Here is a 14,650-nt window from a genome sequence, read left to right as displayed (position 1 = left end):
CCTGGTAAATCTCCTCTGCACCCTTTCCAATGCTTCCACATCCTTCCTATAATGCGGTGACCAGCACTGTATGCAATACTCCAAGTGCGGCCGCACCAGAGTTTTGTACAGCTGCAACATGACCTCATGGCTCCGAAACTCAATCCCTCTACCAATAAAACCTAACATACCGTACACCTTCTTAACAATGCTATCAACCTGGGTGGCAACTTTCAGTGATCTATGCACATGGACACCGAGATCTCTCTGCTCGTCCACACTACCAAGAACCTTACCATTAGCCCAGTACTCTGTATTCCTGTTACTCCTTCCAAAGTGAATCACCTCACAATTTTCCGCATTAAACTCCATTTGCCACCTCTCAGCCCAGCTCTGCAGCTTATCTATGTCCCTCTGTAACCTGCAACATCCTTCCGCACTATCCACAACTCCACCGACTTTGGTGTCATCCGCAAATTTACTAACCCATCCTTCTACGCCCTCATCCAGGTCATTTATAAAAATGACAAACAGCAGTGGCCCCAAAACAGATCCTTGAGGTACACCACTAGTAACTGAACTCCAGGATGAACATTTCCCATCAACCACCACCCTCTGTCTTCTTACAGCTAGCCAATGTTCAATATCATGTTCAATATCTTAGTACAGTCCAACAATTTGTGGAAGCACTAAGTTAAGAATCTCCAAATAAAGCTTTTTTTCCAATCTTGAATGTAGTTTGCGAAATCCAATTATATATGCTTCTATGGAATAACCATCTAGCCTCATAAATTTATTAAAGTCTGACCATACTTGATATGTGGTTGTTGACTTGCTCGCCAAGCTGGCTTATTTTTGTTCAGATGTTTCATCACCATGCTAGGTGACATCATCAGTGGAGCCTCTGATGAAGCAATATTGTTCTACTCTGCTTGGCATTTACACTGTCCGGTCCGTTATGGTGAGTATTGTCATTTCCGGTTTTGATCTGTATGGGTTTGCATATAGGGTCCAATTCTACATGTTTGTTGATTGAAGTATGGGTGGAGAACCATGCCTCTAGGAATTCCCATGCGTGTTTATGTTTGGCTTGGGCTACTATGATTACCTTGTCCCAGTTAAATTGATGGCCTTCATTGTCTGAATTTACTGATATTAAGGAGAGTTTGTCATGTGTTTTGCTGCTAGCTGATGTTCATGTATTCTGATGGCTAGTTTCCTTCCTGTCTGTCCGATGTAATGTTTGTGGCAGTCGTTGTATGGTATTTTGTAAAATTACCCCTCTATCTGAAGGATTAATCTGGTGAACTGGTACACTTCCTCTATGGCTCCACTGATGATGTCACCTAGCATGGTGACGAATCATCTGAACAAAAACAAGCCAGCTCGGCGAGCAAGTTAACAACCACATGTGAAGTAAGGTCAGACTTTGATAAATTTATGAAGCTAGATGGTTATTCCATAGAGGGATTGGGATGGGGAAAAGGTTGATGGGGGAGGAGAGAAAGGGGAAAGCCACAAAGAGGAGAGAAAAAAGGAGGGAAAAAAGGTAAAGGGATTGGCCAGCAGAGGAACTCCGACCGGAGCATCCTACTCTGTCGCCATTTTGACCAGACTAGAGAGATGGTGGATGCATTGCTTGTTATCTTCCAAAATACTATGGATTCTGGAAATGTTTCCACAGATTGGAAAATAGCAAATGTAAGCCTCACTATTTAAGAAGGAAGGAACAAGGAGAACAGAAGACTACAAAAGTTTTCATTTGATACCAGTACTTGGGGAAATGTTAGAATATATTACAAAGAATGAGATAACTGGAAAAATATAAAGGAATGGTAACATTAGGTAGAATCAATGTAGATTTATGAAAGGGACATCATGTTTGACAAACTTGCCAGACTGTTTTGAGTATATTACTTGCAGAATTCACAAAGTGGAACCAATGGATGTGGTGTATTTAGATATTCAGAAGGATGTTGATGGGGTCCCACACATAAATTTAGTCAATTAAAACAGAGTGCATGGGATTCGGGAAAATATTCTAGTATGGATCGAGAATTAGTTAACTGAAAGCATAGAGAGGGAATTGGCAGATCATTCTCAGGATGGCAGACTATTACTGGTGTGGTACCATAAGAATTGGACTAATTCACAGCTTTTCACAAACAATATAAATAATTTGAATGTGGCGAATAATTGTAATATCTCCAAATATTCTGATGACACCAAACTGAGCAGGAACATAAATTGTGAGGTGGATGTAAGAAAGCTTCAAGAGGACTTTGCTAGGCTATGTGAATGGGCTAGAACATGGCACTTGGAATATAATGTGTATAAGTGTGAAGTTATTCACTTTGGTAGTCAAAAAAAGAAAAGCGGATTATTTCTAGGATGGTAAGAGGTAGGAAAGTTCAGGTATCCAAAAGGACCTGAGTGTCATAGAGTCATGGAGTCATACAGCTCAGAAACAGACGCATCAGCGCAACTCGTCCATGCAATTCAAGTTTCCTCAACTGAACTAGTCCCATTTGCCAGTGTTTGGCCCATATCCCTCTAAACTTATCTGTTCAAATGAGTCAGTAAGAGTTAATGTGCACGTGCAACAAGCAATTAGGAAGGCAGATGCAATATTGGCATTCATCACAATGGGATTTGAGTATGGATTAAAAATGCCTTGCTGTAATTGTGCAGAGCCTTGTTGGCATTGCTTCTGGATTTTTAGTTCCATAGCAAGCGAGTTATATATGCCATAGAGGAAGCGTACCAGTTCATCAGATTAATCCTTCGGATAGAGGGATTATTTTATGAGGAGAGATTGAGGAGATTTGGTTGTGTTCCCTTGAGTTTTGTAGAATAAGGTGTGACCTCATTAAAAATGCCAAATGTCTTGCAGGGTGTAAAGGTTTCTCCGATTGGTGAGTCTAAAATCAGCGGCATTATCTCAAGATAAAGCATTATTTAAGACTGACACGACCAGGAATTATTTCTCTTAGAAGGTGGTGACTCTTGTGAATTCTCTAATATAGAGGGCTGTGGAAGTTCAGTCATTGAGCATTTAAAAGGCAGAAATTGATAGATCTCTAGAAATTAAGGGCATCAAGGGTTATGGTGTCATAGTCATACAGCATGGAAACAGACCTTTTGGTCTAACTAGTCCACACTGACCGTGTTCCCAAACTAAACTAGTCCCACCTGCCTGCATTTGGCCCGTATCCCTCCAAACCCTTCCTATTCATGTACTTATCCAAATGTCTTTTAACTGTTGTAACTGTACCATATCCACCACTTCCTCTGGCAGTTCATTCCACACACTAACCACTCTCTGTGTAAAAAAGTTGCCCCTCAGGTTCCTTTTAAATCTTTCTCCTCTCAGCTTAAAAAATACCCCTAATTTTGAACTCACCTACCTTAGGGAAAAGATCTTTACTATTCACCTCATCTATGCCCCTCATAATTTTATAGACTTTCCCCCCACCCTCCCTCACCTCCCCAACCAACCTCCAATGCTCCAGCGAAAAAAGTTCCATAGTGTTGGAAAATGACATTGAAGAGGATGATAACCCGTGATCTAGTTAAATGGCAGCAGCACAGCCTGGATAGGCTAATGCGCCTCCCTTTGTTCTCATGTTTCTAATAAGACTAGGAATGTGACAGAATGGGAAGAGCACTATGACAAGAAAATCTCTAGAATCATCCTTTGTAGCATCAATGGCACTTACATCATAACTGAAGTAGAATCTAACTTTTGCTAAGTAGTACAAAAAGATTTCCTCCATCCCCATAGCTTCCCTATCTAAACTGGCAAAATGGTCAAAATGTTATAAATTGCATAAAGATACAGTGAAATCCAAAAATTAGAACACAAGAAACAGACTTGGAAAAAGGAACACCAATTTGTACAGAATGAGAAAAGGGTGCTGATCGGTTGGGCCATCATTGGCATGAAGATGCAACAAGGACAATTAGCTGTAAATGGTAGTTCTCAGATCAGTCAGGTAGACAAATTTATCAAGGTATTATCATGGGAATGCTGCAGAGATATGCAGTCTCCATAACCCGCTTCTTCTGTAAAAAAGGTGCAATGCATGTACAAATTTGTTTTATCAAAGCAAAACAGCGTCTTGTGTAATAATATGTGTAGCTTTAGGCACCTACAAATGAAGCACTCTGTGATATGAATGACTTGAATGAGGGAATCAAATGCAGTATTTCCAAGTTTGCTGACAAGACAAATCTAGGTTGGGTTGTAAGTTGTGAGGAGGATGCAAGGCAATCTAGAATACTTCAGGGCAATCTAGAAAAGTTAAGTATGTTGGCAAACAAACGGCAAATACATTACAATGTGTGTAAATGTTATTTAGCTCATAACTATATCACATTTTACGGAGTAACTTGTAGCAAACTTTGTGTAATAAATTAATCTCTGTTTTGTTTTAAGCATAAAGATGTGCTGCTGATTCTTTTTAAATTTTAAATTTTAAAATGAAAGGAGGACTGAACAAGCTATCAAAATTCACAGTTCACAGATGACTCTGAAGTTGGATCAAGACCAAACATCATACCTGATTCTACTATAAGGCTCCTTGACCTTAATGAAGTTGTTGGGACAAGACAACTGATTTTGGTGCAACAGGTTAACAGAATTTATTCAGTAAATGATTGAATAAATATAATGCTATTGGCCTGGCAGTATCAGTGAAGAGACATCAGAGTTAACATTTTAGTGCTGAGGAAGGATCACCGGAGCCGAAACGTTAACTCTGATTTCTCTTCACAGATGCTGCCAGACCTGCTGAGCTTTACCAGTATATTCTGTTTTTGTTCCTGATTTGCAGCATCTGCAGTTCTTTTGGTTTTTATAATGGTATTGCTGTTGGTAATCAAGCTAGTTTTCTTCTTTGATCCTTGAATCTGCCTGGATATAGATCATTTCATCTTCAATTTCCATCGATACCTTCTGTCTGTCATATTCTCTCCTCTGGCTCTGCCTTCTATGTGCAAAGGTCCTCAATGTCCTACTTTTATATCCTCCCCAGGTCTGCTTATATACAGAGCTGCACATTGCTGCCCGCCGAAGACATAAGTACCTGATCCCTTTACTGTATTTATCCTAGTCACATAACAACATACATGCTGGTGATATTTTCCATAGCATTGATGTCACACCTGACACAAAATTATAAGCTTTGATCTTCACAGGTGTGACACTGCATCTTAATGGGTTGAAGGGTTATGAATAGTGGGCTGGAAAATGGACTTGAGGCTGAGATGAGATCAGCCATGATCATATTTAAATGGCAAAGCAGGCTCAAGGTGCTGAATTGCTTCCTCCTGCTCCTAGCTCTTATGTTCTTATGTCCTTAAGTGTGATACCCAATACTGTAAGTGCTATAGTTTCTGCGATTCACTGTGCCTTTTTGCATGGTGCAACACTCCTACCTGTTTTACTATTCGTCCTACAGTTTCTGTCATCCATTCTCCTGGTATAGACAGGAAAACTATGGAGATAGAAGCAATCTTTCAGCACTACTGAGCAAAAGATAGATTCTGTTTCAGTTAAGATGTAAACACCATTGATGCCACAATGGATGATTCTAGAGATGTTCCTGTCATTCTGCTCTTCCTGTTCTGTCAATGAGTGCAAAACAAAAGGCGTTAACTTCTCTCTTAGCAATGTTTAGTTTCTGTACTACCAAGCAATAATATTAAGAAAGTACTGGCAAGAAGATTGGTTGAAAACTTGGTCTCTATTAAATACATAGATATGTAATGACTGCAAAAGTAAAAGAAATTTGAAAATGAGAAAGCCCACTTCAATATGATGAGAGTTCTTGGTGTCTTGTAAGAACTGAAAGTAGCATGAAGAAATTTTAAAAGATACCTTACATTTATTTTTAAAATGCTATAAACATATGAACATACTAAGCAGGAAAAGGAATGAGCCATTTGCCCCGTGACCCTTCCTCCACGAATCAATAAGATTGATTGATCTCATTGTGCCACAACTCCGCATTTCCGCCTATATTTGATAATCGTTGACTCTTGTTAGTCCATAATATATCTACCATTGCCTTAAAAAACATTCTGTGATGCTGCCAACAACACTGTCTCGGAAGGGTTGTTCCAAAGGCTCACTATCATCTGAGAGAGAAAAAAAAAATTCCCCTTCACCTTAAATAGGTAACCCTTTATTTTTAATCTGGGTCCTCTCATTCTGGACCCTCCCATGAGAGAACACATCCATTCAGCATTCACTCTGTCCCCTTAGGATCTTACATGTTTCAATTATATTGCCACTCATCCTTCTAAACTCCAAGGGATACAGGCCCAATCTGTCCAATATTTCCATATAAGGTAACCTCACTATTAAAGGAATCAATCGAGTGAATTTTTTTTTAACTGCTTCAAATGCATTTAAGTTCTTTCTTAAATAAGGAGACCAAACTGTACTCCAGATGTGGTCTCACTAATGCCCCGTACAACTGTAGCGAAGCTGTGGCAAAACTCAACTTCCCTCGCAATAAGTGCCAACATTCCATTTGCCTTTATAACCTGTTACTTTATCTGTATGCTAAATTTCTATGATTTCTCTCTCAGGACAACCAAATTCCTATGTAGCTCTGTGTTCTGTAATCTCTCACCTTTTCAATAATATGCTGCTTTTCTATTCTTCTTGCCAAAGTAGGAAAGTTCACACTTACCCAAATTATACATCGTATGCCAAAAAATTGTCCACTCACTTAACCAATTTCTTTGCTTTTGCAGACTTATGTCCACTGTGGAATTTATTCTCCTACCTATCTTTTTGTCATCAGCAAATTTTGTAACCGTATATTTTTTCTTCATCCAAGTCATTGAGATAAATTGTAAATAATTGAGGCTCCACCTTCATCGGTAATTATGTATATATGACCTAATTATTTTGATTTTAAAAGGTAGCATTTCAGATGGCTATATTGCATTATTACTGTTTATAAAAATGCCAAAATGGTAACAAATGGATTTAAAAATGTCTTGCATAAATCCAAGCTACATGTAAAATAGGAGCTGTGGATTATTTCAATTCGAGAAAACTTTAAATCTAACCCTCAACTGGAGAAAGAGTAAATATATTTTACTTTAAATAAAATGCTATATAAAAGTAATAAATGTTGACAGCAAAATGCTGGACCCTATTATCAGTCAGGCCTCATTTGCATTGAATTTGTGAGTTATGTACATATTTACAAGATTGTTAGGCAACTTACCAGAATTTAGGTGGTGGAAGAGGAAAGCAGGAAACTGGTGGATGATGACCATTAGCCTGCATCAAGAGAATATAGGAGGGCTGATTCATGATAGGGCTATGAAAAGTCTAGCACATCACAGACACTCAGAATCCTTACAGTATAGAAAAAGACTGAGAGTTATTTGTATGGCATGTTTAGAGAGGTATTCACACTGCAGGTCAGGGGATTGGAGATACGAAGGGAATGGGTGACCGTCAGGCAGTCAAAGAGAAACAGGCATGTAATGCAGGAGTGCCCTGGGTCCTGCTGATAAATCACTTTCTCATTTTGGAAGCTGTAGGGGTGCTTTTTCCTCAGAGGAGTGCAGACAGAGCCAAGCTTCTGGCACCATAAAGCTACCTGATCGTAAAGGAAGGGAGAAAGAAGAAAGCAGGCGTTTTAGTGATAGGGGATTCATTAGTTAGGGAACAGAGAGGCATTTCTGCAGCCAGTGGCGTGACTCCAGGACGGTGTGTTACCTTCCTGGTGCCAGGTCAGGGACGTCACTGAGTGGCTAAAGGGCATACTGAAGTGGGAGGGTGACAAGACAGAGGTTGTGGTATAATTTGGTACCAATGATATAGGTAAAATGAGGGATGAGGTCTTGCATCAAGTTCTGGGAGCTAGGCAGTAGATTAAAAAGCAAGACCTCTCAGGTTGTAGTCTCTGGATTATCCCCAGTACCACATGCCAACTCGTACAGAAACAGGAGGATAGGGCAGATGAATGCTCAAGAGTTGGTGAAGGAGGGAGGGTTTTACATGGGACCATTTATGGGAAAGATGGGACCTCTACAAGTCGGACTGTTGCACCTGAAATAGACCGGGGCCAACGTCTTTGCGGGAGTGTTTGTTAGTGCTGTTGGGAAGAGTTTAAACTAGCTCAGCAAGGGCAGAGAACACAGTTCAGTAGTGGCATGGCCTAAAATGGGAACCTAGACTGAGGTAGTTCAGACTTGTTGAGCCACAAGGAAGTAAGGCGAGGCAGGATGGCCTCTGCATTAATGCTAGGAGTATTATAGGTAAGACATATGGGTTAAGGGCATGGATTGACACATGGAATTACACTGTTGTTGACATCACAGAGATGTGGTTGATGGAGTAACAGGACTGGCATCTCAACATTCTGGAGTAAAGGATCTTCAGGCAGGACAGGAGAGAGTGTAAGAGAGGGGGTGGTGTTGCATTATTATTTAAGGATTGAGTTACTGCAGTAAGGAGGGATGATATCTTGGAAGGATTGGCAAATGAGGTTTTGTAGGTAGAATTTAGATAAGCCCCCAAATAGTCTATGGGCAATTGAAGATCAGATATGTACACAATTCACTGAGGTGTGCAAAAACAATAATAGGGTAATTATATTAAAGGATTTCAATTTCTCCAACACTAATTGGAAGAGTCATGGTGTAGAGGGTTTAGAGGGGACAGATTTCTTGAAATGTATTCAGGACAGCTTTTAATGTCAACATGTAGATGATCCTACAATGGACAGCGTCGTGCTGACCTAATTCTGGGTGATGAAACCAGGCAGGTGTTTGAGGGGACCATTTTAATGACAGTGATGATAACACCATACATTTTAAATTTGTTATGGAAAAGGAAAAAGATGGTCTGCAAAAACGGGTTTTGAATTGGGTGAAAGCAAAGTCACAAAGCAGGCTGGAACAGCTACATGAGGGTGAGTCTAAAGCAGAACAGTGGGAGGCATTCAAAAAGGAATTAGGGAGAGTACAGCTTAACAGGGTGAAATGTAGAAGCAACAATCCCAGAGAACATTGGATGTCTAGGAATATTCAGGATTGGATGAAAAGAAAAGGAGAGACATATAACAGGTACAAAGAGAGCAAATCAATGGGTGAAACATAGAAAGTGCAAGGGGGAACTTAAGAAAGCAATTAGAAGAGCAAAGAAGGGTCATGACAGGTAAGATTAGGAAGAATCCCAAGATATTCTACCAGTATATCAAAGGGAAGAGAATAAATAGAAGAGAATTGGGCTTATTAGGGACCAAGGGGACAATCTAAGCCTGAAGCCAGGGAACATTGCTAGGGTGTTAAATGGTACTTCACAATTGTCTTCACTCAGGGAAAGGAGAGTTTAGGTACAGGATTTGGGAAGATGATCTGTGAAATTCTTGAGCTGTTTAACATAGGGAGTGAGGAGGTATTGAAGGTTTTGCCGGGTTTAAAAGTGAACAAATTCCCAAGTCCAGATGAGTTATATCCCAGACTGCTGTGGGAGATGAGGGAGGAAATCACAGGGACCCTGACCCAAATTTTGAGTTGCTCTTTGGCCATGGGAGGTACCAGAGGACTGGAGGACAGATAATGTGGTTCCATTTTTCAGGAAGAGTGGTAGAGATAAATCAAGGAATTACAGATCAATGAGTCTCACATCAATCCTGGGGAAATATTGGAGAAAATCCTGACAGAGAGAATTGATATTCATTTAAAGAAGCAAGGTTTGAAGAGGGATAGTCAGCATGGCTTTGTCAGAGAAAGGACAAGCCCAACAAATTTGATTGAATTTTTCGAGGAGTTGACCTAGTGTGTGGATGAGGGGAGGGCAGTTGATGTGGTTTATATGGGTTTCAGCAAAGCTTTTGAAAAGGTCCCACATAGGAGACTGATAAAGAAGGCAAATGCTCTTGGATCTAGGGTAATTTGGCAAGATGGATCCAAAACTGGCAGAGTGTCAGGAGACAGAGGGTGATGGGAGAAGATTTTTGTATGACTGGAGACCAATGGTGTACCACAGGGATCAAAGCTGGATCCCTTATGGTTTCTAATATATTTACATATAAACGATATAGAGGAGAGTGTCGGGAAGGTGATAAGTAAGTTTGCAGGTGACACAAAGATTGGAAGGTTGGTTGACAGTGAAGGTGGTGGTCTTAGGTTGCAGGAGGATATAAAAGGATTGGTCAGATTGATAAATCAGTGGCAGATGAAATTTAACACTAATACATGTGAGGTGATGCACTTTGGAAGAACTAACAAAACAAAGGAGTACTCAATGACTGGCAGGACACGAGGAAGTTCTGAGGAACAGAGGGATTTTGGATGTTGGTCCACAAATATCTGAAGGCAGCAGGGCAAGTTAATAGGCACATAGAATACTTGCCTTTATCAGTCAAAACACAGATTATAAGAGTAGGGAGGATATGTTGGAGCTGTATAAGACTTTGGTTAGGCCACAGATATGTAGTTCTGCTCACCACGCAATAGAAAGGATGTGATTGTACTGGAAGGGGTGCAGAGAAGATTCACCAGGATGTTGCCAGGGATGGAACACTTTAGCTATGAAGAGAGGTTGGATAAGTTTGGGTTGTTCTCTGCCCCAAAGAAAACATTGAAGGGGGACCTGATAGACGTATATATTAGGTTAGAAGCCAGCTGTTCCCTTCTGTTGAAGGGTCAATGACAGGGGCATAATTTTAACAGGAGGTTTAGAGGGGTTGTGAGGAAAAAGAATCTTACCCAGAGAGTGGTGGGCATCTGGAATGCATTGCCTGAGAGGGTAGTTGAGGTGGCAAACCTCACAACTTTTAAAAAAATACTCCAATGAGCCTTGAAATGTCACAACATTCAAGACTATGGGCCTGTATGATTCTTTGAGGCCATTGCATCCAACATGGCTGCACTGGCTCTCCAATGAGCATTATGACTGAATGCCATTTACTTGCATTTCCCCATACCCTCACACATTGGTTCTATTCAAATACAATGTTCTCTTGAATACCTCAATTGACTCTGCCTTCACCATAATTGCAGACAGTGCAGTCCAGACCCAAACACCTTGCTATGTGAAAGCATTTTTTTCTCACATCACTTTGGCTATGTTTGCAAATCATTTCAAATCTGTGCCCTCTCATTCTCGATCCTTTTAAGTGTGGCATCAGCTTCTTCCTAATTAGTCTATTCAGATCTTCATAATTTTGAAAATTTCTGTCAGATCTCTTAACCTTGTCTCCAAGGAGAACAGTCCCAAACTCTCACCTGAATTGTGTTTGTAATCATTTCTAGGCTCCAAAGTTCCTTTCTTCAGAAATATCAGTATTTGGGGAATTTGATTCACTCCGCATTACAAAACAGCTGAAGAGCACCAGAGACAGCAAAAGTCCTGATTATATCCAAGTAGCAGTACTGAAGACCTGGACACCAGAGCTAGTACCTCTCTTTGAAGAAAACTCACCCTAAACATTAAAACAGGGCTGTAAGAACACACCCACTTCATTACTTTTACACTTTTGACTGTTAGCCAGTATTTAAATTGAGTAGTACTCGATTTGCAAAATTATGCGGAATAGATTCAAAAAGTCTGCCCTCTTCATATAGAGGCTTTAGTAACGGGTGGTGCCTTTCTGATTTAAATTTAAATAAGAAAATTTGAAAGTGGTTTTGGTCCCTCGCGCCGAAGAAGATGCAATAAGGTCATGACTGATTCGATACTTCTCACGTCCGCTTTCCTACCCTGTTGTTGAAAATACTTCTTACTTTCCTTTGTTAAAGCTATAAAATGTATCAATTGGTAATCATTGCGTGTAAAATAAAACGCATTGCAACAAATTTAATGCGAAAATTCAACATTTTAATGTAAATTGGAAGAGATAAAAATGGGATGAGACTTTTTTTGCATTGATTACCTTCAATATCGTCTACTGCTAAAGACAATGATCGGAGATAGTAGGAACTGCAGATGCTGGAGAATCTGAGATAACAAGGTGTAGAGCTGGAAGAACACAGCAGGTCAAGCAGCATCATAGGAGCAGGAAGGCGGACGTTTCGGGCCTAGACCCTTCTTTGTTTTACTTATCACAAGTAACCCGCGGGACAGTGTCATTTACTTTCACCGTAATCCTCGTGTTTTGTTCTTTTACAGGGTTTGGTATTTATTTAAAAAGAAAATAGTTTTATTTTAATGCGTTTGTAAAGGGAGCATTCGTTGGCATCATGCCCGATTTTCGCTCTTTCAGCTGGAAGAAGCCCGTTGACCCCGATTACACCGACAGGTGGAGAAAGACAGCAGTATCTACGCTTACCGCTGGAGGCTTTGAGATACGTCGCAGGGCTACATTAGCAGTTCGCCGGATTGGAAATGCAGTGAAAGGGGGTGGGGAGGCATGAGTGTTGACAATAAAATGCAAATGCAATTGGTTCTCATTCAGTTTTTCTGACGCTTAAAAATACGAACCCGGTATTGCATTTACTTTTATGCTTCCCCACTGCTAGGTCAGTGATTTATCACTAATCTCTTCTCTTCGCCATTCCGCTGCAGAGGTGCAGGCGGCTCCTGATTTCCCAACAATACTGTGTTTTGCCTGTGAAACAGATCAGCCGTCGGTAGGGCCGACACCACCGGGATTGAGGCCGGAGTGGGGAAGGAACGCAACCCGAGGGCTCGTGCCGGGCACAGAACGCGGCCTGGGAGGTAGCGCGCGTGCGCCGCTGGGGCCGAAGCTGCCGTTGAAAGTCACTCCGGGCTCGGATGCGGGGCGATTCCTGGCGGAGGGAGTCAGGGGAGTGTGAGGCGTTCCAACCGACATTGGAGACACAACCCAGGGGGCAGTTAGACTGCGACAAGCCGCACGCACGTATACACGATCCTCGGAGATGCCTCTCTTTGCCGCCAATCCATTCGATCAAGATGTTGGTAAGTCCCCTTGCGGGTTAAAATTGTAATCTGCGAATTGCTGGCCTGTGGGCTCAGTTTGTGCCAGTGTTTGCTTGGAAGTTGACGATGTGAGGGTACGATGTTTCTGTGGGAGAGGGATTCGGGCAGCGTTCGCAGATGTGGGCCTTTTGTTTGCAAAAGGACCGAGTAAGAAATCGGGCAGTTGTACGATATTTTGGTCAAGTTTTATTTTCCTAATCAAATCATTCAGCGTCATAAATCGCACTTGAGGGGCAAAGAACACCGAACCTGAGATTAAAATGTTTCATTTAAATTCAAGCGGTTCATTTTTGTTTTGCTTTAAATACATCATTTGAAAGCTTCGGTTAAATTTTTTAAACGTAAATCGTAAATGTCCAATTGAAATATCGGTCTTAAAATCACAGCATGCTTCAGGTCCCTTGTTGCAGGATCGTGTAAACAATGCAGAGCAGACAGGATTGAATTGAAAAACGTAGTTGATTTTTAAAAAGTGATTTTGTAAATGATATTTTAATATTGATTGGGGTAAGCTAAATAATGTTGTAAATAAATTTGTAAGGAGTTTGAAAAACTAGAGATTATGTGGTGCCTGCTACCTTTAATTTTACGAATAATTATCATGACAAATTTTGCAGTTACTCCCTTCCCTCATGGGAGGTAATGGAAACGAGAAGAACCCCACTGAGCTAACTGCCAAATCATACGGTGGATTGAATTGTAAGATGAGGCAGATCCTTATGGAGGTTGCTAATTCTGCCTAAATAAGAACATGTGCACTTTTCCTACACTTCTGCTGATGAGGAGCAACAATTTTTTGAGTTTTTTTTAATTTCAGGACAAACTGGGTGGAAAAATTGTGAAACAGCAATTTGAAAAAAGACTTCAAGTAAACTAGTTCCAGTTTATCTAAATAGAAACATGCTGAAAATAGGTTGGTTGGCTTTTGTAGGGAGTACATATAAATTAATGATTTAAGCACAGTTTTTCTTGGAACTCGAAAAACTCTATGCACACCATATAGAAAGGGATAGAACAAAGGGGAATCCTCTATGAAAAAGGTTGCCCTCCCATGTCCTTGTTAAACCTTTCCCGTCTCACCTTAAATCTGTGCCGTCTCTCCTTGACTCCCCTATCCGGGGGAAAAGACTTTTGGCTATTCACCTTATCTATGCCCCTCATAATTTTATAAATCTCTCTAAGGTTACTCCTCAGCCTGCACTGCAGGGGAAAAAGCCTCAGCCTACCTCCTCATAACTCAAACTCTCCAGTCTCGGTAATGTTCTTGTAAATATTTTCTGCAGCTTTCGAGTTTTAATAACATCCGTCCTATAGCAGATTGACCAGAATTGTATGCACTTTTCCAAAAGGAGCCTCACCAATGTCTTGTACAGCTGAAACATGATGTCCCAACTCCAATACCCAATGCTCTGACCAATGAAGGCAAGTGTGCCAAATGCCTTCTTCACCACCCTGTTTACCTGTGCTGCCACTTTCAAGGAAGTATGTACATGCATCCCTAGGTCTCTGTTCGATGACACTCCCCAAGGCCCTACCGTTAACTGTGTAGCTCCTATCCTGGTTTGTCTTCCCAAAATGTAACACGTTACATTTATCTAAATTAAATGACATCTGCCACTCCTTGACCCATTGGCCCAGTTGATCAAGATCTCTTCAATAACCTTTTTACTTCACGATACCACCAATTTTGGAGTCATCCACATGACTTATTTCATTGACACAGCGGGCCAA

General features: G+C 40.8%; 1 protein-coding gene across 1 annotated transcript in view; it reads left to right on the top strand.

Moving 5' to 3' along the window:
• Positions 1 to 12,011: 12,011 nt before the first annotated feature.
• Positions 12,012 to 14,650, top strand: part of stam (signal transducing adaptor molecule (SH3 domain and ITAM motif) 1) — a 57,972-nt gene continuing 55,333 nt past the window's right edge. The window contains exons 1-2 of the mRNA XM_048615921.1: positions 12,012 to 12,128; positions 12,222 to 12,898. Of these exons, the coding sequence (XP_048471878.1) occupies positions 12,859 to 12,898 (40 nt within the window). The 5' untranslated portion in view covers positions 12,012 to 12,128; positions 12,222 to 12,858. The remainder of the gene's footprint in view (positions 12,129 to 12,221; positions 12,899 to 14,650) is intronic.

Source organism: Rhincodon typus, chromosome 2 (genome assembly GCF_021869965.1).
Source record: "Rhincodon typus isolate 14 chromosome 2, sRhiTyp1.1, whole genome shotgun sequence".
NCBI classification, from domain to species: Eukaryota; Metazoa; Chordata; class Chondrichthyes; order Orectolobiformes; family Rhincodontidae; genus Rhincodon; species Rhincodon typus.
Note: the sequence above shows the minus strand (reverse complement) of the source record. Positions and strands in the feature narration are given on the sequence as shown.